The 25,081-nt window shown below is 49.3% G+C and overlaps 1 protein-coding gene across 11 annotated transcripts in view; it reads left to right on the top strand.

The window, feature by feature from the left end:
- Positions 1-25,081, top strand: part of WNK2 (WNK lysine deficient protein kinase 2) — a 1,473,871-nt gene that overhangs the window by 769,726 nt on the left and 679,064 nt on the right. For 10 of the 11 annotated variants that reach the window (XM_069643592.1, XM_069643590.1, XM_069643588.1 and 7 more), the window contains one exon: positions 18,068-18,574. The exons of the other annotated variant lie outside the window; for it this stretch is intronic. In XM_069643592.1, the coding sequence (XP_069499693.1) occupies positions 18,068-18,574 (507 nt within the window). The remainder of the gene's footprint in view (positions 1-18,067; positions 18,575-25,081) is intronic. 11 annotated transcript variants of the gene reach the window in all.

The raw sequence follows: 25,081 nt of genomic DNA, 5'->3' as shown, positions 1-25,081 counted from the left end.
ACTCGGGGGGGCTGCGCCTTCTTAATGTCTTGGACCTTCTTCGGATCCGGCGAGACCCACCCCCCACTCCCCTCCTTGAACTCAAACCCGAAGAATTTGATGGAGGGATGCAGGAACTCACATTTGTCCCGATGAAGGGTGAGGCCTAGAGATTGTAGCCGCTCAAAAGTCTTTCCGAGCTTCCTGAGATGGTCCACCTCGGTCTTTGCGAACACCAAAATGTCATTGCTAATGTTCAGGACACCCTCCAGATCTGCGAGGGCGCCTCTAATGATGTTCTGAAAGACTTCTGCCGCCGATGACACCCCGAAGCTCAACCTCTTGTACCGGTATAGTCCACGGTGAGTAGTGAATGTGGTTATGTACCGGGACTCAGGGTGGAGGACCACCTGATGATACCCTGCTCGAAGGTCCAGTTTGGAAAATAACCGAGCCCCTTGCACTTCAGCAAGAATGTCATCGATGGTGGGGGTGAGATGCCGCTCCCTCTTAATGGCCTTGTTGGGCAGCCTCATGTCCACACAGATCCGGACAGATTCGGGTTGTTTGGGCTTCCTAGCCACAACGATTGGGGACACCCAGGGGGTCGGGCCCTCGACCTTCTCGATAATGTCTAGACTCACCAGGTTGTCGAGCTCCTTGTCAACTTGCTCCCTCAGATGAAACGGTACCCTGCGGTGTTTCAATGCAATGGGCTGCACAGAGTCATCGATGTGTAGCCTAAGCGGGGCACCGGTCATCCTTCCAATGCCGTTGAAGAGGGCGGCATACATGTCGAGCAGATCATCGATGTCCTTGAGGTACACCGAGTATGCGAAGCTGACAATTCCGAGAGCCTCAGCGGCGGCACAGCTCAGCAGAGTGTTATTGCTCACCGGGGTCACATAGAACCGGGCTTTGATTCGCGAGCCCCCATGCTCCGCGCTTGCCACAAAGGCACCGTCCAGCGGTATAGGTTCCAGTCCTCCAAACGCGAAAATGCGGGCTCTCGGCGTGACCAGCGCAATCGAAGGGCATCATAGTGCCCCCGGGCCATCACATTGACCGAGGCTCCGGTTTCCACCAGCACCGGGACTGGCGAGTGGTCGACCTCCACCACACACCTCGGTTGCCTCCTGCCCTTCCCCTTCAGGACTTCCACGCTGGAAACAAAGAAAATGTTCTCTTCCTCTTCCTCCTCGGCCCCGTCCCCATGGGTCTCCTCTTCACCCTGGTTCACCTGGGCCACGTTTGGCGGGCGGTTCTGGTGTGGAATCCAAGTCCGAGCCGGGCCTCTCGGCACTATCACGGTCAGGGCTGCCCTGCACACCCTCGAGAAATGGTCAGGCAGGCCGCACCTACCACATGTTCTCCCAGCCGCCGGGCACTCCGTCGGGTGGGGGAGGTCGTAGCCGCACTTCTGGCACGATTCCCCCGCTCTCCCAGCTCTGTCACGGGGTCCCCCACCAGGCCTTCTCACTCCTCTGCCTCCACGCCACACGGCACACGCCTCCTCCGACTTTATCGAGCGGGACCCCGCCTCCATCTTGCTTGCCCGAGCCTCCGCCACCGCATGGCACCAGCCCAGTTCCAGAATGCGGGGCAGAGTGATACCCGGCTCTCTCAGGACCTGCCTCCTGAGCTTGCCGGAGGAGCACGCTTGAATCAGCATTGTGCACATCATGTCCTCTGCATCCCCCCACGCACAGCCCAGGGAGAGGCGGCGCAGGCGGCCATAAAAGGTGTCCAGTGTCTCATCCTCCTTTTGTTTGGCCGATAGCATCACAAATCTTTCATAGTCCACGTTGGCGAGGGGTAGAAAGTGGGCCTGGAATACTGCCTTGGCCGCATCGTAGGTGGCATCCGCTGGAGTGAGCGACTCAAAAATTTCCTGGACCGCAGGCCCCGCGGAGTACAGCATCGTAGCCACCCTGCTGTCGTCGTCCATCACCTGAGCGGCCCTGAAATACATGTCGAGGCGACCAATCCACCTCCTCCACCGGGGCCCCACGCTAGATGGTGGGCCCGACGCATCAAATTCGGGGATGGGCTGCAGGGCCGCCTGGGCTCATGGTGGAGCCATGAAGGGAGGTCCTGGCTGAGCAGCAATCTGTACTGCCGGTGGCCCCTGAGGCCCTGGAGCTAGACCACCTACTTGAACTTGAGGGGGCAGCTCCGGAGCCGCCACTGGTTGTTGCACTGGAAGCGCCGGGGGCTGAACGGCCTGCCGATGAGCTGCCGCCTGACCACTGTCCTGGGGAAGCTGTGCGGCTGCCGCGGCTCCACCGTCCAGATCTTCAATGTCACTCATGGGCTTGAGCGCACAGGCACCCTCACCTTGAGTCCTGAGGGCCGCAACTCAGCCACCCACCACCTCCACATGGATTGGCCACCCCACCCAGGCACAGCACCAGTCCAACCTGGGGGAGAGGTGGTGATATCCTGCCCTCAGCTCACCTGAGGCTGCCTCCAGAACCAAAGAGATCGAAGAGAAGACAGAAGCACACCAACATGAAGATCTCCACTGTAGCAGTCCACCTTGATGATGAAGGGGGCAAAGAGGAAGCCACAGCGTCCTGATGATGAAAGGGATGAAGAAGCACCGTGTCCCCTTGTTGCTGCAAGACTCAAGGGCGTAGGTGGCCCAAAAATTAAGCTGGGAAAATGAAGTGGGCTAAGCAGGCCCAGCCAGATTAGCCCTTCTCCTAGCTTTCACTCGACATAGAAGTCCCAAATCTGGAGTAAAATCCACAAACCAGGCATGGGCGTGCAGATAAATCTGTCTGCAATCAGAATATCCAACAATTAGACCTGGATCACCTTCACCCTCCGAACCGGAGCCTGATGAAGTTCCAAGGCCTCACCGACAAAATGGCCGCCAGCCGCGTGTGCGATCCGCAGCCACGGCGTGAAACGAAATGTCCGATCGTTCCGTTTCAGGGAAAAAATTCGGAATGCTTTCACCGCCGGGCCCGGGCATCCGACATCACTCGTCGCCACTGTTGGGGGGTTTGTCCTTTGCCCCATGCGGTCCCGCAAGACCCCAACCTGGAAAGACCACACATGACACAAGTCTTTACAGTTCGGGCTTCCCGGTCGCTCTACCGCGGCCGGGAACGCCCCGTCTATTTATACTGCACGCGGCGACGTGCAACGTCATGCCGCCGCGTGCGCGTCCCATCACGGAGCAGCGCCACAGAGGTGTGGGGGATAAGCTTCATATGCTTAAGACTCCCTAGGGCACAGGGACATGAGGGGTAGAAGTCCCCATCCCTCCCCAGCATACCTTTGTAGGCTATTTACGGACTAAGTTTTACAATAATCGTATGCACCCTTTTCTAATGGCTGTCTTGGCTTCTGATCATACCTGTGCCCAATCCCCTGCAAAGACAAAGGAGGGACGATTGAACCAGCCTGCTGGAGGAGCATCCATGGGGAGTGTGCAGAGTTTAACTGTGCAAAAGAAAGCAAAGAGGTCTAGCCAGTGGAGGAAAGAGAATGTCAGTGCCGGCTAGACAGAGCAGTGCGCACCCAGATAGTGCAGTAAGAGGCGGCTGCCGCGGGCCAGAGCAGCCCGGCTAAGATGTGATAACGAGGGGGAAGACCCTTGCAAGGCCGATGCCGAGCCCAGCTGCAAGGTCAGGTAAATGACTCCACACTGGCCAACAAGCTACAAGACCGAGGGAGAAGGTGCCTGGAGCCTAACATAGAGCCCAGTTGAAAAGTTGCATAAGTGGCTCTGCACCGACAAAGAAACGGCACAAATGATGGAGAGCCACAGAAAGCTGGTGTAGAGCCCAGCTGAAAAGTCGTGTAAGCGACTCTACGAGGACAGTCAAGCCAACCCGGCTTAATGGCCCACCTGCAAAGCACAGCTTAGAGCAATTGGGTCCAATCTGGCTCCAGTGGAAAGAGTGGCAGAAGAAAGAGGAAGCATGCCCCAGAGGGGTGAGAGAAGAAGAGCACCAGATGGCACAGAAAAAAGAAAAGCTGGAGAGTGGGGTGGGAATTGAGCCAGCCCTGGAGTGGGTAGTGGGAAGAGGAAGAGCCTCTGAAAACATAGTGAAAAATCCCCAGTGTGTGAAAGAGGCAAAAACACCTGGAGTAAGGAGAAGAGCCACCTGGTGTGGAAAGACTGGGATAGCTTCACAAGGTGTGAGGAGGGAGAAAAACTAACATTACAACAATCCCAAATTGGGAAGATGAGAGGGAAAACAAGTACTGGCTTTCTTGAACCCACATCACAGGCAGAGGCCTTTACTAAAAGGGATAGGGTTGGAGTCGGAAGCCAGCTGCCAACCCTGCTTATTAATATTGCCACAAAGTCTTTTTGTTTTGCTGTTTTCTTTTGGGAAACTGAGAAAGTGACTAGGTTAGGGTAGGATTCCGGACAGAACTGTTATTAGATTAGACATCCTAACTAGAAGCCTTTTGACTTTATTTTATAGAATAGGACTGGAGCTTGGAGATTTGGGAAAAGATCATTTTGAACCGGGCAAAAATAAAAGCTTTGTCAGTCCTGATTCTGACCTACCACATTGCACCCGAATACCACTTTCACCAACTCGTACATCATCTTATTCACACTCTGTAATTCTCCTCCATGCTCTGCTGCACTGATATTCCTCCACCTGGTCTCTCGGTCTACTTTCACTTCTCTTGACCTCACCCGAACAACCCATACTCCTTTGTTCCCTGCTTCCCTTTTTGTTATTCCCTCTTCTACCCCCACCCATTGGTGCCCACCTGGGTTCCAAGGTCGATCTGTCTTTCTCTTTCCCCAGGATCGGGGCTTTGAGGTGCATTTTAAGCCCTGTCCCCTTCTCACACTTCTCCGCTGGAGTTTTGTTATGGCGGCACATGACCAAAATGGTCAATTTTGAAGGTTTTCAAGCAGCCTTTTGTGTCTGATTAGTTGGGCTGCATTGCACTGCTCCATTGACTCGGTTTGTCGCTTTAATCGTGGGTGGGTTCTATGTTCCTTCCTCTGCCGCAAGTACCTCTGGGCTCTGCAGTCCTCCAATGGAATAAAGAAAACCCTGCCCAGAACAGGGTACAGTGGGTTTCGGGTGAGCAAATGTGCTACATTCCGTTTGAAGCTGGGAACATGTAGGGGAGATGGGGACGGAGGACCTTCAAACTCCCTTACCCTGCCTATGGGGCAGGACTGGCTCTGGCAAACACCCTGTGTTAGACTTCCTGCACCAGGTTGAGAAGGGTCTCCATCCGCCGTTGACCGGGTCGGGTCCATGACCCTGTGGCAAGTTACATGGAGAAGTGCCCTTTTTTGTTATAGCCACTCCCAGTTAGCCCTGCAAGCCTTACTCCATCCTCTGTTTTGATTTCATAAACCACAGTATCATGAGACATGTTTGGTCTCACATTGTCACTTCATCCATCACATTGCAACACTTCCCATTTGGCTAGGAGGCAGCCATTCACAAATACTTTGCTTGAGTGGAAGATGAGAGATTTTTCCCAAAGTCTCCTCCAACCGTCCTCTAAACCCAAGTTGTTTGTTAATGGAGGAGGGCAGATATTCCCTGATGTTAGCATTCCTTGAGTTCCTTGAACGAGGGGTGTTCCATTTTAAAAGTACTGAGTAGAGGCACGGAAGTACTTCAGTTTTATTTTTTTTAAGAGAAATGGGTTGTTTCAAGAGGTCTGTGTGTTTCTTTCATTGCCACAAAATATATTTTTGGTGGGCTTCCGCTGACTCAAAGTGGACTTTCAACATGGGATTTGGCAGCTGAGACTTTAGGTTTCAGCATTCAACAGTCTTGCCTCTATGCATATGCTTCCCAGTGGGCCTTTTAAATCTCAGATCCAACAGACACCAGTGCAGAGTAACTGTGCTTTACTTCTTGGATTCACCTTCTAAATGGTTGGCTATATTCCTTCTCTCAATGAACTGACTTGTGCAGCTAATCTCCTCGCATTTACTTGTTCGTTGGCTTCACTTTGACCATGGCTGCTTCTTACCAAGATACCTTGTGAATGCTTTGCTGGATTTCAAGCGCTCATTTTCCCGGTTAACTCACTCTTGCACTGCATCCAGCCATGTCCCCATGCTCCCCTTGTTGAGTGAGGCTGTCATTTTTTGTCCTCCCTGCTGAGCTCTTAATTGACCAAAATCTGCTAATCCAAAATTGCTCAATCAGCTTGCTAACAATCTCCATACATCTGCTCCTCCGGTCCCTACTCCATCCCTTTCCACGCTCTGACCAGCTCCTTTGTGCATGTTGGATGGCATTTCTTCCAGGCCACAGTGCTGGGACCTGGTGACGATTTTCATGGCAGGGAATAAAGACTTCCTACATTGTTGTTTTCTATGCATCCTTGCACAATTTGAACACTTCTTGCTCAAAGTCCCAAGAGTCCTCTATTTTCATATAATGCTGAAAATGTGCCACTTTAAGCATGGGTCAAGGAACACCTAAGGGAGGTCCTTTAAGGCTTTTCGTTAGATTTATCCCCTTCAAAGTTGATGGTAGAATCTTTCCCCTTCCTCAATGGAAAAGTAATGGTATTTTACTATGTTGCAGAGTTAAAATTACAAGTACTCCATTTGCACTTCTGAGCAACAAACAGGCCTACGTGCAAGATGGCCATCTCATGTCTACAGTTAAGAAACTACATTAAACGTCTGCCACTGTACAGGTGCAAGTTACTGACCACCCAATGTGCAGCTGCTAGTGTTATAGTAGTCTGTATGTGCATTGCTCAGCTTGCTTAAACGTCCCAGCAAGGGTATATCATTCCAGCGGGTCACCATAGTGGTGTATAGCTGGTCGTATGGCAAGCTGTAGTACACATGCAAATTCATCAAGTCATTTTAAACCCTGTAGGATGAGTTGTTCTACGACACATGAATCATGGCATCTAAAGGCTAGCACCAGCTGGTCTCATGTATTTCCATAAAGTGGAGTACATGGGCAGAGCATGGGATATGCCTGGTCTGTCCAATTATTAATGGTGATACATTGGAACCATTAGACAAAAGGATCCACACCCCTTGGCTCTCCAGATGTTTTGGACAACCTGGACTTTTCAGTGTATTCAGTGCCTAAAGATTATGAGAGTTGGTCCAAAATATCTGGAGGGGTGCAGACTCCTGCATTATCAACTGCCACAAACCCACGTTTTAGCTGCTTGGGACTCAGCCATTGTGCCACCGCCTCCTCTACCTTCTCCCAGAGGTCAACTCACTGGTGGGATTTACTATGTAATCCGTCCTTTGTACAGTTGTCCATATGTCGATGATGAAGTGTGCATATTGACAACTGGTCCGTATGTCAATGGTGAAGTTGACTTTGTTCCCACAACACTGAAGTGGCATTCAGACTGCAAACATAACCTGCTAGTTCAGCTTGTTAAAGTAATGACGGATGGAAATTTCCTTGGGAGGGATCTTCTGTTTGCAAAAGCCACCTAAACCCTGTTTGTTGAACAAACCACGATGGCAGTATGTCTGCTGCCAAGATGCATTTGCCAGATTAGAATGCCTCTGAGGTAGGGGTGGAGGCGGGTTTTAAGGTTGGTTAAACCTGTGCTTGGCTTGCGAGGTGGGCGTAGTGTTGGGTTTAGTCCTTAGATTGGCAGGAGGTTCCAAGTAATAATAGGTAGCTGGCAGTATTTTGACTGAGCTCATGCTAGAGGGAGCCCAGAGATGAGGTATGCAAATTAGTCCCAACGTTCCCTTGTCACACAATATTAATGTAAAGTGCAGGTGTTGATAAACTGACCTTGCATGTACACTGTGAAGCAATTCCACCAAGTGGACTTTCATTGTGGGCCGAGGGGCTCCTGGGATTTTATGTTCTCCATATACTGTACATAGGTTTTAGTTGTGTTGCTGCCACATGCTAACTACTTACATTAACACTGAGGTCGTTGAAGCTGTTTACAGAGTGACTATACACCACGGCTGACTGCTCTTAGACACATATTGCATGGGCATCAGTGGTCTTTTCAACAAATATTTATCACTGCCTTGCCCTAGGGGATAGAGCATCATTTCTGTCTTGGTTAACATAGCGGATAAGAAAAATTCAATAATTGGCTCATATTGAGTGTTGCTCTTTTCTGTATATGACTTAACACCTACTCCTCTCATCCCCTTTGAACTTCCTTCTCTGTTGCTGATCTGGCTGTGACACTGCTGCATGTACCATACCATTTCATACCACACGTGTTGACTGTGATGTCCTAATGTGGCTACACAGTACCATGCAGTTTGAGGGCACGCTAATGATTGCATCAGCACTTGCCAGTGTAAAACACCCAAAGCTACACCTCTCCATTTTAAATGTGGGATATCTCCTCTGATCTCTGCTGCAGCCAAACCAATCATGGTTAATTGTGGGATTTCTCTTCATCTACCCCAAAAACGCCAGGTACCAAATTTTATGATGTTTGTATCTTCTCTTGTTTGGCACAGAAACCCATTTAATGTGTGCGATATCTCTTTTCCTAGGCCCAAAAAAACATTTTTCGTTGCGATGATTAGGGAGCAACAGGAACTTAATGAGTCTTTCACAGGGACAAGGTCCATATGACACATCCATTTGAACTAAAGTCGTCTTTAGTTTACATATATTTAGATTTTTTTTTATGCTCCATTTAAAAAAAAAAATAAATCCTTCTTTGTATAAATAAAAGGGGCTTTCCCGGCCAATGCGACAGGGGAGCCCGAGCCTGAAACATGTCTCTGCTGTGAGTCTATGCCACTGGGGAGGCTGGGGGCTCACGGACATTGCTGGGGGGGTCTGGGATACTCCCACAACAGTGAAAACGAGGCTGATGATGAACCCGGACCTGGCGGTGAAAACTTTGCAATTTTTTTTGACAAGAACGGATCCACGCTTGGGGGAGGGTGTGGCCTACGCGGCGGCAGCCATTTTGTCCCTCATAACGCAGATGTTTCACAGTGCTCCGGAGGGGCCCGTGAATGCCATCCATGCATAATTATTGGAAATATGAATAGCTGACAGCTATTCCTACATGGACATACCTGGAATTTTGATTTTTGTGCAATTTTTGAGGTGAATATCTCTCCCAGTACCTCACCCTAAGGTACTGGGGGGAGATTGGCTATTCTAATGCATCTACCCTAGGCCTCCCAGGCTCAATTTGTGGACACTCCTCATTTATTGAACTGGAAGGCCTGGTGACTTGTCAATGGCCAACTACCCTGTTTGGGCTTTCTGGTGGGTGCTTTGTGTCCTGGAGCTGTACTGGTGGGGATTTCTGAAGATAAAGAAGGCCTGCAAGGTTGTGGAAGATCAAGGTGACAGTGAGGGACTAATCGAGCTGGGTGAGTTGCGGCCCGTGTACAATCCAGGAGGGGTGCTTGTGCGCTTGACCCATGAGTGATCCAGCGAACCAGGACAGAGGGCAGGCAGTAGCACAACAGCAAGAGTGCCCCTACCTCCACCTCCAGTAATGGCCCAGACGAAGGCCCCGACAACCCTTGCACCCATCCTCGACTTTGATGTGTCTGGCCCGCCATCCAGCCTGTGGCCTAATTGGAGGCGATGGGTTCATCGCCTAGACATGAATTTTCGGGCAACGATGGAAACCAGTGATGACAGCAAGCTGGCCACGTTACTGTATGCCGCCGGACCTGCCGTGCATGAGATTTTTTATTCCCTCCAGCCTACAGATGGAACCTATGGCACAGCATAGACCACTCTGCACAATTACTTCCTTCCCCTGGCCAACGCGGACTACGAGCGTTTCGTCATGCTATCCACTCAAAAGAAGGAAGAGACGACACTGGACACCTTCTATGGGCGCCTTAGGAGGCTGTCGGTGGCATGCGCATGGGGCAACCCGGATGACATGGTCAGCAACCAGCTCATCCAAGGGTGTTCCTCAGGAAAAATTACGGAGACAAGTGCTAAGAGAACCGGGGATCACCCTTCCTCACATCCTGGAACTGGGTCGGGAGATATCAGAGGTATGTGCATCAAGGATGGAAGCGTGCTCTCGCACTACCAAGTCAGAGGAGGTCTGCGCTGTGGGATGTGGTGGCAAGCATGCCAGGAGACAGGCTGGAAATTTCCACGATGGGGGCGGAAAGCCAGGAGAGGCATGTCAAAAGTGTGGGTACGACCTGCCCCACCCTGGTGAATGCCCAGCAGCAGGAAGAACATGCGGGCGGCGCAGCCTGGCAGATCACTATGCCCGGGTGTGCAGAGCTTCCCTGCCGGTGATGGTGCCCAAGTGCCCAGTGCATTCTGGGTTCTTCAGACAGTCTCGTCCTCCCAATGTCACCCAGGTCGACCAAGTGGAGGAAGGCACACAACCCGATGAGGAGGAAGAGGAAAACATTTTCTTCATGTCAAGCATTGACGCCCTCCAGTCCACGGGCCGAAGACAGCCGAGGTGTATCGTGGCAGTCAATGACTTTCCCGTTTCGGTGCTGGTGGACACGGGGGGCGTCAGTCAATGTCATGGCCAGGGAACATTATGATGCCATGCACTGCCCCCCAAACTATCAACCCCGAACGCTCGAATCTTCACGTTCGGGGGTTCACATCATATCCTCCTGGATGGTGCATTCGTAGCTCAAGTGGGGCATGGAAGCTCAAAGATCAAAGCATGATTGTACGTGATGCGGCAAAGCCCTCGGACTCGCAAGTTTTCCGTGTATGTGCAGGACATACAAACTCTACTGGAGAAATATGTGTAACGCTCACCTGGTTCCCACGGGGGCGCTGGTCTAGTCTGGATTGCTGTGGCCTCTTCTAGCGTGATGCGCAGGACCCGGAACACCGATTGGACAGGGCCTCCAAATCGTGCTTGCTTGGCCCGTAGGAATATTCTTCTGCAGATGAGAAAGGGGATTACCAGTCTGCAGAATAGTGTGCTCACCTCCCCCTTTACCCCTTCGTTCCTCTCCAACTTCCTCCCAACACCGGTTTAAGCTCACCTTATGGTTTGGAATGATGAACTCTCCATCCTGCTTCTGGTGCAGGGGCGCGCGTTCGTCCAGTTACTTCACTGGTTTTCAGAATGGCGCTGGCAAAATCCACTTGACTTTCCTGAGCGATGCGCCGTAAGTATGAAAGTTCAAAGTTCAAGTGAGGCCCCCTTTATGTTGTCTTTCTCACCTGTGATCTGTCCTTTATTTCAGGTGCAGAATGAAGGCGATGCGTCAAGGGGTTAAACTGCCGAGGTGAGTAGTAATGAGGGCGATCCCTCTAAATGTCCTTATCATTCCCCAGAAATGTCTCTTGTCCTTTCCCCATAGGGGCCGGGGTACGGTACCTGCCAACGGGGCGGCGCCGACCCGAAATGTGAAAGAAAAGCCGGTAAGTATTATGGCTGTTAATCAGGCTTTCCTTCTGTGTGTCCTTCTGCTCACCTTTTGTTTCTTCCTCTCTCCCCTAGGTGCAGAGATGTGGCGTCCGATGCTGACAGCCGCAATGGAGCCGGGAGATGTCTCGAGGACAGGTGAGTGAAGCGTGGCGCTGCAGCGAGCAACGCAATGCTTTTAAATGGAAGTCTTCCTTCAGGGATGCTGGCGAGAAGATTCCAGATGCAGGTAAGAAGTTTGAAATAGTCCTTGGTTTTCACCTTTCTCTTCTCTTCCTTACCTGCAGGTCTTCCAGGTTCGAGTCGGGCATGGCTGGAGTCCAGGAGCAGACACGGTGAGCGTTAAGCTGCAGGAAGCAGAACAACGCAAAGCATGTGTGGCTGTTCGGGTGGGGTTTAAATAGCCTTGGAAGAAGTCCCAGGTGAGTATCCTTCCACAGTCCAAGGTGAGTATCCTTCCCCAGCCCCACCCAAGCAAAAGATAGTTCCTGAGGAAAAATAGTCCCTCCTAAGCCACATTTGGCTTGAGGCTCCGTGCAGCATGGTCTGCTTCAGGTAAGTGCACTAAACACCTCCCTTTATGAGCCTGGCGCCTATGGCGCCAGGACTGATGACTAACATGAGCCTAGCGCCAAATGCGCCAGGACAGAGTCCAAAGAGCCCCTATAAGGGGCTGCTGGGCTTTTACCCGGGGGCATGATGCCTGCTCCCGGGGGTGCTTGGCCCGGCCTGGTGCTCCGGGGGTAGGCATCATGACAATAGGCAATATACAAGACTGTTCCAAGGGATTGGATGCATGACTGGCGAATCGGTGAGGTTGCACATCGACGAATCTGTGCAGCCCATTGCCCTCAAGCACCGCAGGGTGCCCTTCCACCTGAGGGAGTTGAACAACCTGGTAAACCTCAACATCGAGAAGGTGGAAGGTCTGGCACCATGGGTGTCCCCGATTGTGGTTTCCAAGAAACCCAAGCAACCTGATTCAGTAAGAATCTGTGTGGACATGAGGCTCCCCAACAAGGCGATCCGGAGGAAGCGACATCTTACACCAAGAATAGATGACATTATTGCAGAGCTGCAAGGGGCTTGCTTCTTCTGAAAGCTTGATCCCCGGCTGGATATCTCCAAGTCCTCCTGCATCCAGAGTCGACGTACAACGTTCACGACTCACCGGGGCCTGTACCGCTACAAACTATTCAGCTTCGGAGTGTCCTCCACGGCTGATATTTTTCAGAACATCATCAGGAGTGCACTGGCAGACCTGGGGGGGCGTGCTGAACATCAGCGACGACATTCTTGTGTTTGCCAGGTCGGAGGTGGACCACCTGCACAGACTAGCCAAGACATTTGAAAGGCTTCCATCCTTAGATCTGACGCTCCATCGCGAAAAATGTGAATGCCTGAGGACGAACATCGACTTCTTCGGGTTCATATTTAAAGAGGGCGGGGTGTCTCCAGACCCCAGAAAGGTAAGACATTAAGGATGCGCGACCTCCCAAAAATGTGTCCGATGTTCGAAGCTTCTTGGGCATGGTAACATACTGTGGCCGCTTTATCAAGAACCTGGCGTCCAGGTCCAAGCCATTACGGGCCCTTACTAAGGAGACAGTGTGGCAGTGGGGACCGTTGGAGTAAGCAGCATTCGAGTACATTAAGAGCGCCCTCACTGAGGAAGACACAATGGCCTTCTTAGACCCTGCTCTCCAGTCTGAAATCATTGTGGACGCTAGCCCGTTTGGCCTAGGAGCCGTATTGACTCAAGTTGGGCCGGATTCCAGTGTCCCCCCCCATGGCCTACGCCAGCAGGGCTCTGTCTGAGACAGAGCAGCGTTACTCTTCCGGCTGTACATCCTTGGGAGACCGGTGACAGTAGTGACTGACCACAAGCCCCTGCTGCCTATCCTGGCCGACTCCTCCTCAAAACCACCAGTGAGGATCGAGGGGTGGATGCTTGCACTTCTCGAATATGGGGTCTCACTGGTTTATCGGCCTGGCTCCAACAACGCAGCCGACTATCTCTCTCGCCATCTGGGTGGTCACCAAGACGGTGAGGTCGATGCCTGTGCAGAGGAGGCTGATGATCACGTCCAGCTGGTGGTCGAGGCGGGAACCCCAAATGCCCTGCCACTCGAACTGGAGGTGGCAGCCGCACAGGACGAGTGCTTCTGCATCCTCAGACCGGCATTGCAACAAGGATCTTGGAAGAGTGTACTGGAGTCGCTTGCAGGGCGCACACAGGAGGCGAAGGTGGTGCTCGAGTAGCTGTGGAGGGTGCAGGAAGAACTTTCGTTCTCGGAGAATGGACTGCTACTGAGAGGAGATTGGATTGTGGTCCCGCAGGCCAAAGTCCAAGAAGTGATTGGCCTAGCCCATCAAGGTCACCAGCGGGCCGCGAAGACCAAGTCCCGCCTACGCCTCAAGGTGTGGTTCCCCGAGCTTGAGCGACGAGTGGACGAGTACGTAGCCTCATGTGTGTGGTGCCAGGCAGCCTCAACTGCCCAGAGGGAGCCCGCAATCGAAGCCATGCCCCGCGGCACACGTCTCCGGGAGGTCGTCCACACTGAATTTGGGTCCACGTCGCAAGGGACTCCCTTCCTGGTGGTGGTGGAGGATGAGTATTCCAGGTACCCGGAGGTGGAATTCATTCAGTCGATGGCCTTCGAACACGTGGTGGTGGCAATGGAGAAGCTGTTTGCTGCTCATGACCTTCCCACAACACTGTGTTATATCAATGGGGCCCCCTTCCAAGGTGAGCGGTTCACTGCCCTGATAGACGACTATGGGGTGCAACATCGGAAAGTCACCCCGCTCTGGCCAAGGGCTAACGGGGAGGCCAAGAGGCTAATGCGCATGTTGAACAAAGTTTTCCGAATTGCACAAGGACAAGGGGAGTGCTTGGAGAGGGCCCTCTATCAGTTCCTGTGGGTCTATCGGATGACCCCACACACCTCGACGAGCCCTGTTCAAGCGGTGCCTGAGGGGGCTGCTGCCGGAGGTTGGTTTGAAGGAGCCGGCAGTCATCGATGACCAACAGCTGGAGCAGGAGCGACGGCTGAGGATTGAGCAGGAAAATGTGAGGAGAGGTCTTCCACCTCAACAACTTGTGCCCGGGGACGAGGTGTTAATCCAAAACTGGCACCCCCGCGCAAAGCTATCACTAACATATGAACCGGAGCCGCTGGACGTGATCGCGGTCAAAGGGTCAATGGTGACCACCTCGGGCGGCCGGGCTTCGGTCACACGGAACGTTAGTTTCCTCAAGAAGCTGGGGGAGCCCGGGACTGATGCGCCCCTGGACCAATACGTTGTGGACATACCCGATGAGGGCATAGGTACGGAACCCCTCCCTCGGTCTCCAGTCAGCACACCGGCCACCAGTGGAACTCCCATCCCTGAGGCAAGCAGGAGGTACCCCCTGAGGACAGGGTGAGGGAAACCTGTTCGTCTCAGTGACTATGTCTTGGAGCAATGACTGTGTCCAACCCTGGAGGGGTCTGCCAAGCGTGGGGCGGGAGGGCCCTTGGGTGGCTGTGAATAAAGGGGTTTGTTGGGTACAGTTGTGTTGGTTTAATAGTGTTAGTGTGTTTTGGGGGTTAAAAGTAATTATGCAAGTTTGTGTTTATTTGTTGTCCTCATGAAAAAGGGGGAGTGTGGTGTTGCCTCTTTAAGGGTTCAGAACGCGGCGGAGTGACGTTGCACTGCGCCGCGTGCACTATAAATAAAAGGGGTGTTCCCGGCCACGTCAGTGCAACCTGGGAGCCTGAGCCTGAAACATGTCTCCACTGTGAGTATATGCCACTGGGGCTCACGGAAGATCGCTGGGGGGCCTGGGATTACCCCGACAACAGCCCCTATGGCACATGTACAATATTTAGGAATGTTACTTTAAGACTGCGATCACCCCCTTCATCGAATTCAGAGCTCCTGCTGTGAGAACCAATCTATCCTTAGTTGTATAGCAGTCTAATATCCTTTCCGAACACCATTTGCTTTGACGATACCAGGTTTAGATTGCATGCATTTTGAAAGCAGTATTGAACCAATGTTTGCTCTGGATCAGACATGCAGTTCTTTCAGACTGCTTGGACTAAAGTATGTGTCTTATAAGATTAATATAATGGGGATGAGCTGAAGGGAGCCTGGTGGCACATAACTGGGGCTGAGTGTGTGGCCCACCAGAGTGCCTAAATGTAATAGTTACAGCAGAGGATGTAGATGCTTACTTATGCAGACTTTTTTTCTGGCTCCCAAACTCCTCAGACTCTCCCTCTTTGACTCCCAAGAGGGGAAGAGTTTGAGGCCTTTTACAGAAGAGACGGAGACACGGGCGGGGTTTATGAACAATATTGTAATTTTGTTTAGAGAGAAGGCTTAGTATAGATCTCTGCCTCTTCTTTGGTGACAATGTAGACCTACATATTCCAATATTCTATTGTATCATTCGCCACCAAAGAAGGGGGTGGTACCACTGAAGCCCACCTGTGATGTAGGGTGGTTAGGTCTATTAGCACAACAGGCCAACATCTGGTGCTTTAGTAGTCCTTTTGTTTTTTAATGGGATAGCTGATTTTTTTTGTGCTGACATCACAAAAGAACTACAAACTAAACCGTCTACCTGGTAAACAAAAAGGGGCACTGTTCCTTTTCTGTTTTCGTTATGGCCGGATGCGCAGAGGCACCAGAACGGTAGGCAGCAGAAGCGTGTACGGTGGGAAATGAGTGGTGATGGGGCTTGGCAGCACATTGCAGGGGACTGTGAGGCAAAGGTGGAGACAACGCCTGCAGTGGGTGGAAAAACACAGGAAGGGTACACTGGCTTCCCCTGGAAGATGTGATGAATCTGATGATATTATCACTCCTTTCCCTGGGATAGCCACTTTTCATGTGGCCAGGGGACAGCAGCCACTACCTGATCCTGATGGCGGCTTTTTGAGGTAGGACCACATGGGGGAGGCGACCCTCGGGGCGGGATGACATTACATCATCCAGTGAACCACAATATCCCTCTTTACCTTATAGGGATATTCCCTCAATCACTCATGCCCTAATGGCATATTTCCATTATTCCCTTCCGCAACCCGACAATCTTTCTGACCATGTTCCTCAATATCAGAGAGCAAAGAACAGAACAAGAACTGGAATGAGGAAGAGGCACGGAGCAATGAGAATTACTCCTAATGTCAACCAAAGCCAACAGTCTAGTGGATGGAAGACTGCAATTGGCCCGACGTGGTCATGCTCGGAAAAGAGATCTGGAGTTAGTCTCCTTTCCAAGCTGGGGTGAGGTCTGCTGCATAGAGACTTGGAGGACTTGCGGCTGACAGAACAGAGGTTTCACTGTTTCTGACATGTCGGAATGACTAAGGGAGGCGGACGGTGCTGCCGAGTCTTGGAAAGCCTGGGAGCGTAGTCTGGAGAAACTCCCTGGGTGGAGCAGAAACAATAACATTCCAGGAAGAGAGGATGCTGCCAAGGGGAGGCGTGGTCAAAGCCATCGAGCGAACAAAGTGCTCCACGGACCCGACGACAAGCTGCAGACCGACGGGGGAGATGCAAAGGACCCTGAAGCCCGCTTCTGAGAACAAATGAGCCCACTTAGAGCGAAAGGACAGATGGGGCCCTTTTGGAGGGTTTACTGCATACTGAGGGAGACTATGTGAGAACTGTGGAAAGCCAGGTCAGGTGAATGGAGCTCCTTCAACATTTGATAGTAAGATACTACATGAAAAAAGGGTCTGGGACCTATTAGAACATAAATACACACGTTGAGAAAACAGTGTGGCAGATGAGACTGAAGGGAAACAAATGTGAAAAGACCTGGCAAAGGAGAATATCTGTCAGAGTGAAGTGTGTAGAAGAGAGAATACCAGGCAAAGCCAAGTGGGTGAAGTGAACTACAGTGAATGTAAAAGGAATCCCAAGAAGACTCTTGCTTTAAGGATTCAGAGCTTTGATGAATGAGTAAAGAAAACCTGGCGGGAGAGTACACCAGGTGTCGTTGTGTGAGTCTGAGAATCACAAAGAAAATTCATTTCCTTATGATTTTTAGATTATGTTGAATATGAGAAAGACTTGGGTAAGGGAGACATTTCCCTTGGAACAAGTTGCGACATTAAGAGGAGTTATCCCCTTGAGCTACAAAGAATTTGATTATTCTTTTGAACTTTTGGTTGGTGCAGAGGAACCTCGGGAAGGAAGGGATTCCCTTGAAACTGTAAGCATTATTCATTTGGAACTTTGTTGGGTATGCGCCTTGTTGTTGAACTTGGCTTTGCAAGTCAGAGACCTTTCCCTTAGCACCTTAGAGTTGCTTTTAGAGCGTGAGGGCTAGGATAGGATTTTGGACGCAGGACATTTTTCTTTTGGACATTGTGACACACACAGGCCCTTTGTTTTTTGGTTGAGGAACGGCAATACCTACTAGATAGGGACAGCGAGGCAACCCTGTTTCCGTTTAATAAATGGTATGGAAAACATGGGTCCTCTGTGTCAGTGTCTCATTCCTGGTTCATGACATGGTGCAAATCCGTGTTCCCAGCCTCCTGCTTGGCTGGTGCCACTTCCCTGGTTGCCAACTCAAAATATAACTGTGTATTTGGAAATGTGATTGCAGTTTATGTTCATTTTCATTAATTTTGTAAGATATATATTCAATAAAGTGGATAGGATCTGCTGTTGCCATTATCCATATTAGTAGGGCTGGTTATATTGTTGTCTAATCAAGTTAAGTATGTATTGTTTTCTGATTTTGTATGTTGTTTTGCAGCTTTCACAGTATACTACCCTCCCTGCAGTTACTACGGTGGCAGGACCTAACAGCCTTCCTACAATTGTCTCTGATTTACCAGCTGCCGCTGCTCCCCCTGCCTCTGTTCCCAGTCAGTATTTCACCTCCACGCTGCTTATGCCAAGTCTTTCAGCGAACCCTCCAACTCCAATAGCATCAACTACCCCGACCCCACTTCTGCGGGCCGCCAGTCCTTATTTGCTCTTGCCTTTCCGTGCCGCTGTGCCAGACATTTCAGCATCTTCTGTACCCAACATAGCTGCAGTAACTTCGGAAGGGGTACAGCCAACAACCATCCACCTAGCCACACCGCATAAATACCAGCCTGTTTTTCAGCCGATAATCCATTGTGAGCCTCCCTCTCCCCTTTACTCTCAGAACATGCACACTGTGCAACAATACTTTCCGTCACTTCCTCATTTACTTCATCCAAGCATAATCCATCCTTCAGAGCATGCTCCTTCTTCAGCTGGGTCTAGTAACCAGGTAATGCTTTTGATGTTGGTGTCACTATTAATTTATGGAACAAATGATGAAACGTACAGTGTTGCATGCTTCCCAAGGATTACATCACAATGTGCATAGACAACACATGAAAATCCAGACGCTACATGTGCTGTGTATTTCGTACCTGTTTAAATTCCCTAGAGTTGAGGCCCTCTGGAGCAGTAAATATAATCTGGTATTTCAACTAGTAGGCATTATATTTGAATTTCTGGTGCCAAGTTCATCCCTGACCTGAGCTTGAAGCTTAATTGTATTTCAAGTTTCAGAGCAAAAGGTGTTTGAAATGAAACTATCTAATGTCAGTGAAAGCAGGGCTATTCGTGTAAAACATAAATTAACAAGAATCCCTCAAAATCATCACTTGAAAGAACATTTAATTTTTTGTATTTCCTTTCTCCAATTTATTCAGCAAATGACAGCAAATGACTTATCAGTCCTACTATTTGGCTGCTCAGCCTACCCATCTGAAGTATCCTTTTTTCAGCACAGAGCAAGAATGTATTAAAATAAAAAGTGGCATAAAATGTACCTTATGTGGGATATCAAATCCTGGACTCACAACATAAGTGCTTCTAAAGGAAAAATTCTTGGTTAATATATCTAATGAATCACACCATATCTGTTCAAATCGGGGTTAACACACTATGTACAACAAGGCTTCTGATTGTAAATTGCAGTTAATGTTTTAATATAACTCGTGGCTCACTCTCAGCATACTTTATCCAGAATGTTGTGAACCAATGATTTGAGTGTCCTTGAACAACTCATTTACATGTTATACTTATTATTTATATCTGGTAGCTCTCGCATATGCAGTTCATTACTTAACTATAGAACAATTCATGGAGCACATTGTCCCACACTTTAGCCCTGGTGTCAGTCTAGCAATAGTTTCCAATTGCTGAGCAACCCTTTTCAAGTTCATACCTACATTAGCATTTGCCTCAACTATGTAAGGTGCTTTAAACAACTTGCAGGATAAAAGGGTAAGAAACGGTGCAGCGTGTTGTGCCAGGGACTTGGCATGCTTATTAGATTGTATTTTGTTGCTTACCATTACACTTTTCGCAAGTTTTAAATTTGCAGTCTATACTGTTCTGTTCGCAACAGAGGTGTTACCCCTCGGTTGTGTCCTGTGCCTAAACAATTCTTCTAAAACAGTAAATGAGACCATTAGTCTTCAGGCGTCTAGTTTGCCACCACATCTGTTGTATTGTTGCTGCAAGTCATTTTAGTTATGATTTGATGTGTATAGTTACAAATGTGTTTGCAGTGGATTGCTAGCATTTGTTACAGAAGTCAAACTGATAATTTGATCTGCTATTTGAGGAACCTGAGCGTCCTCCATTCTTTTCCCCTGTATCCTCCTCTCGGGTGGCAATCGATAGTCCATCCCTTTTGGATCCTGACCCTGGGGGTGGATTTGCGAGGGAGGATCACCTGGATTGAGGGAATTTAGGGCGAACACATCCATAGTTGAGACATTTTCATAATGAATCCTCTGACCTTAAAGCCTTTGTAGGCTATTTTCAGCCCTTTCCCTGTTCTTCCTTCCAAACCTTCCCCAAGAATCACCATCTCAACACTGGGACGAGGATATAGAGACCAACTAGGAAGACGCATCTTCATTTTGTTGAGACAAAAGCATATCGGCCTCATTTTGTTAATACAGACACATATCGGCCTCAGCTGTGTACTAGGACGAGGAGGAGGACAGCATCAGTAAGGCAGAGCTACCGGTCTAATGGTAAGCGTTCTAGTCTTTACTGGACTCATCACGGTGGCGAGAACTTTAAAAGCCAACATCCTTTTGGAAATGGGGTCAGCTGTGGAGGAAGAGGAGGAGGAGGCAGCAGCTGGGAAAGCAACCCCGGATCAGCAGTGTGGCAAGCGGAGCGCTCAAGGCCAGTTTACAGATGCAGATTTTATGCAGCAGGAAGTAGAGCTAAGGAATGCTGGAGGCCGGTAGCAGACCGTGAGTGGGGGACCAGCTTGACTGAGTGAAGCGGTCGCAAAATCCTGACTTGCAGATGGAGCATCGCTAGCAGAGCAACGCCCCTAAGAGCCTCTGGAAGAGGAAGCGAGGTACATCACGGGAAGGCGAGAACCCGTGGCGGCAGAGACCTCACAGCGATGTAAGCTCCTACAGGTGAGTGCGGGGAAACCCCGAGCTGGCAGGTGTATATGAGATTAAAATTGTTTTGAAAACCGAATGAAATGAAAACCATTATAAGTACATTGGAATACCGAACAGAGCAATTACAAGTACCTTTGACTACCAAATGAACTGAAAGTCATTAGAAGTACTTTTGAATGCGAACAGAGTAAAAGGCAAGTTTTGAGCACTCGTGAGTGGAGTGAAAGAAAGGTGGTGAAATTAGCTCATAGCACGAACTGTATTATCTGAAACACAAAAAGAATACAGGAAAGGTTAAAAACGTGCATAGTTGCCAACCAAGCCACGGTACAATGTCAGAAGAGTGTGGCACTGGTAAATAAACCAAGCATCTTGGTCCGATTGAAGCAGCGGCATAGTGTATATCTGAAGCAGCCAAGAAGGGGTATTGTTTGCGTGACCTGTGATGGGTGGACCATGTGGTACAACCACTGCGCCTTGGCATAGTGCCCCTGTATGGAATTATGGTTGATGGGAAGCAGCCAAGAGGGGTTATGGATTCCGTGACCTGTAATGGGTGGACCGCGTGGTCCAACAGCACCTAGACCGAGTGCCCCCTTTTATGGAAAGCCACTGAAAGTATCCATAAAGAAGCTTGTGTTTTGCAACAACCTGAGGCTTTTACCATAGACTTCGGAAGGACCACTTCAACTTTCTCTTCAATTAACACTCTTATGTTATTTGCCCCAGTATCTCTTGGTCTTGGTAGTTCAGTACCTCAAGTACAAAAGTTCAAAAGAAATATTTCTCTTCATGCATTCACTTTCACTTCCACTTTTAACAGCGTTAATCTTGATCATTACACATTTCACGGTTTGTTCACTTTACCGCTTTATAACAAAACATTTCACATTTTGCAGAGACTTACAAGCATGCTAATTCCTTTTCGGCAGAACACTCCGCTACTCTGCATCACTGGTTTCACAGTTATCAGCCACTTAAAAGTTTATCCCTGGTTAGCTTTCTTTCGTGTCTCATCAGCATGTGTGCAACCTTCACTTGTGAGATGCTGTTGTGGCTTCAATCTTTACTTAAATCAAACCATCCTTTAATGTCTTCCACTAACTCACCGGTTGTGCGCGTTCCTTTCTTGTCTCTGTGGTTTTGATTCATGAGTCAATGTTAACACCACAGGCTTGGCCTCACCTCCCCAACTCTGTCGTTCACCCGGGAGGGTCGCTGGCATCCTTAAAACACAATGTAGGGTTCTTGTCTGCAATTTGGCTTTCTCCATGTCTCGTTCACTGTATCCCGGAAGCAACAACCTTCTATAGGGATCTTTGGGGTTTCTCTACCCTTTGCTGTAATCCCTCTGTTGGTCATCCTGCTCTAGTAGGTTTGCTTTCTCCCCAGAAGTTATGCTCTTTCTCGTGTTCCACATTGCTTAGAGTGTCTATCTATGTTCCTCCTTTTATCCGTGTGGGGAGGGCTAATTGGGTATCAGATGTATGTGATTAAGTAAAGTGTCTGACTTTGCCTGACCCGATTTAGCGGGACATGTCCAATGAGATATGTAAGTGTTAGGCCCAGTGTTTGTGTAGAAAGGGTGGGGTGGAGTTGGGACGTTGGAGGATCCTATAAAATAGGATGGAGTATGGGTACGGGAAAGGGGGGGGTGCTGCATCTCACCATCAGTTGCCTCACCCCCACTCCCTGAAGACCCCTCACCCAGGTTATTCTCCTGCACTGGTCCTCCCTCGGGGTCTGGATCCAAAGGCGATGGCCGTGCCCTGAGATCCCCGGGGCCTAGAAAGTGAGGCACCCTTTGGATTCTCGCAGGAAGGAGAAGCTAATTACAAGCCAAGAGCTGGAATAAGCTCTGAACTATATTTTCGAACACTAATCATTTTGATGCTGACATCCCTACACATTGCATACACTTAGTTGTGAGGGAAAGTATAGGTTTTGGACACAGACTGACATTTGATTTGGACTTTCTGGCAGACTATCCTTAGTTGAGGTAGGGAGATACTACATTAGCATAGGGCAAGTTAGGCCTTACTCCATCCTGCCATTTAAGTTAATAAACCCTTTGTGAACCAAACTTGAACTTGTTGCCTGTCTCCTTCATGACGCCTTCACAAATTCGATACCAAGATGTTTGAGGAGCAGAGAATGCCATCACCCAAAAGACGCACATCCGCTCCTAAGAACTTAATAAATATCGAAAGGGGAGCTTGGACTAAATAAGCCAGTCAAGGTCAATGCAGGATGGAGGAACTATCTGCTGCAGTCAAGGACCAGTGAAAAGCAGAGAACACACATAGGGCCCCACCCATGAGCTGGCCAACTGTACACAAACCTACTAGAGTCTTTCTAGCAATTGTGACAAATTGCGGCATTCTGTCACTTCTACCCAAGGGGAGCTTTCCTTGTGAGGCTAGGGAAGTGAGCCTGCTAAGTGATACCCTCCCTAGGGGTAGAGACAAGCGTGACCTCACCGGGAGGGAACTTCCTCAGTCAAAGATCACTACACCATCATGGTTAAAATACCAGGAAAACCTGAAGAAAACATTAATATTTGTTTTTGTCAACCAAGTGCATCATCAAAATCTGTGAGCGAAAACGTAAAAGAAACTGGGACACAGATAATTCGAACCATATTGAATGTGAACATGAAAGAGAAGGACTTGTACAATGTACCTGGGAAGTCCCATGATTACATCATAAAACAGGAAGGTGGGGCCCTGGGAAGAGGGAGAGACTGGGAGTTTCAAATCTGCTGGTATTGCCCTAGTGGGAAGATACCAAGATGCGCAATGTCCGATACGAGGAGTACAAGCCGGCGAGCTGGTAAAGCAAGGCTTTTGGAAAATGAAGTAGCGCTGATTGCCAAAGCAAAGTAAACCTCCAACGCACAGCATTGGGCAGAGAAAGAGAGGGATAATGCAGAAGGCAAGACCAGATGCACCGAGTGGCATCCTAGCCACGAAGGCTGGAAGACTGGTGGTGTGACCGCACAGAAGACCAGGTGGACCGATGCGCCCATAATGCTGATACCATAGACATACCGAGGAAAGAAGCGAACAGCAATTGCAGACACTGTTCACAAGGTGAGAAGCCATTCTGACACGAAGAGATGGAAATCTCAGTCCTCATCGGACCCCGGTGACATTACCCCTACAAAACACAGGTAACTGGGAAAAAGGGGAGACCTGGGAGGGACACTAGAGAAAGAGACAATAATTACTGGGACACTCCTACTCGTCCCAAACAAAAGAACTATTGTAAATACTGAAAGAGGGAGAGAATCATTATTGGAACGCTTATGCTCGTGCCAATAAGAAGGAAATGCAGGAAAGACCAAAAAAGAGTGAAGATCATTATTGGAACACTCTTAACTCATCATAGTTTAGACAAAGTAATAAAATGGAAAGAGAAAAAGTATTGGGACTTTGCAGCGGGTATTAATCTTGATAAAAAGTAAATCATAAATGATTGGAAGAACTTACGTGAAACTAGAGAAGTGTTGAAACATTTCACAACGGGAAAGAAGTAATAAAAGGAGAACATTAAAGTAAAAGTGTAGAATGCCAGTGAAGGAACATATTGAAGTCTGGAAGAATCTAATCCAGCATTGGAACGGTCTAATTTGATAAGAGAGGTGGCTAAAGAATATTTACGAATTACATGTTAAACTGAAATTGGGGGAATCCCTAACAGGAGAAGGGAATCCTTCTCCTGTGTTCTAGTTCTTATAATAGTGGTTGGGTCAAAATAGATCAGCTTTTGGACGGGGGACTGAATCTCATTTAAGATTTAACACTGGCAACTGATGAGCACCTTTGTAAGTTTGTTTACGTAGGGACCGCCCATAGTATAGGGAAAGGTAGGAGTGTGCGCCTTTCTATTAAATACAATTCAGTCAAAATGGAAAGTCTGAGTCCGTGTCCTTCTGACCCGCAACACAATCAGATATGTTCCTTGCAGAACCTGACCTGACTCAGAAGTCAAGTCAAACATTCCAAACCGGTTCTATGTGTGGTTCACTGTGAGTGGGCGGGACTGCCACCTGATAACCAGCTGATCTCCAGACCTTTTAATTACTTTAGAAAAACACAGACCTGAAACGAGGGATCAAATTGGAGTGACAGAGGGCCTGTGCAATCTGTGAATACAGATATGCTGGCAGGCCAATCGAAATGCAGAGAAACATTAATGGCATGTTGACAGGCTTGTATAAGCTGGAGAAATGCAATGGTAAGAGGGAATTGCAGGATCGATGCAAGTAGGAGGTTGGAACCTGGAACTGAAGGAGACAGCAGAGAAGAAAAATACACCAGGAGAGGACAGATCTACTTAAGGGGAAG

The sequence above is a fragment of the Ambystoma mexicanum genome, chromosome 2p (genome assembly GCF_040938575.1).
Source record: "Ambystoma mexicanum isolate Mex_15411 chromosome 2p, UKY_AmexF1_1, whole genome shotgun sequence".
NCBI lineage: Eukaryota > Metazoa > Chordata > Amphibia > Caudata > Ambystomatidae > Ambystoma > Ambystoma mexicanum.
The sequence above is the reverse complement of the archived record's forward strand: the minus strand, read 5'-3'. Positions and strand labels throughout refer to the sequence as shown.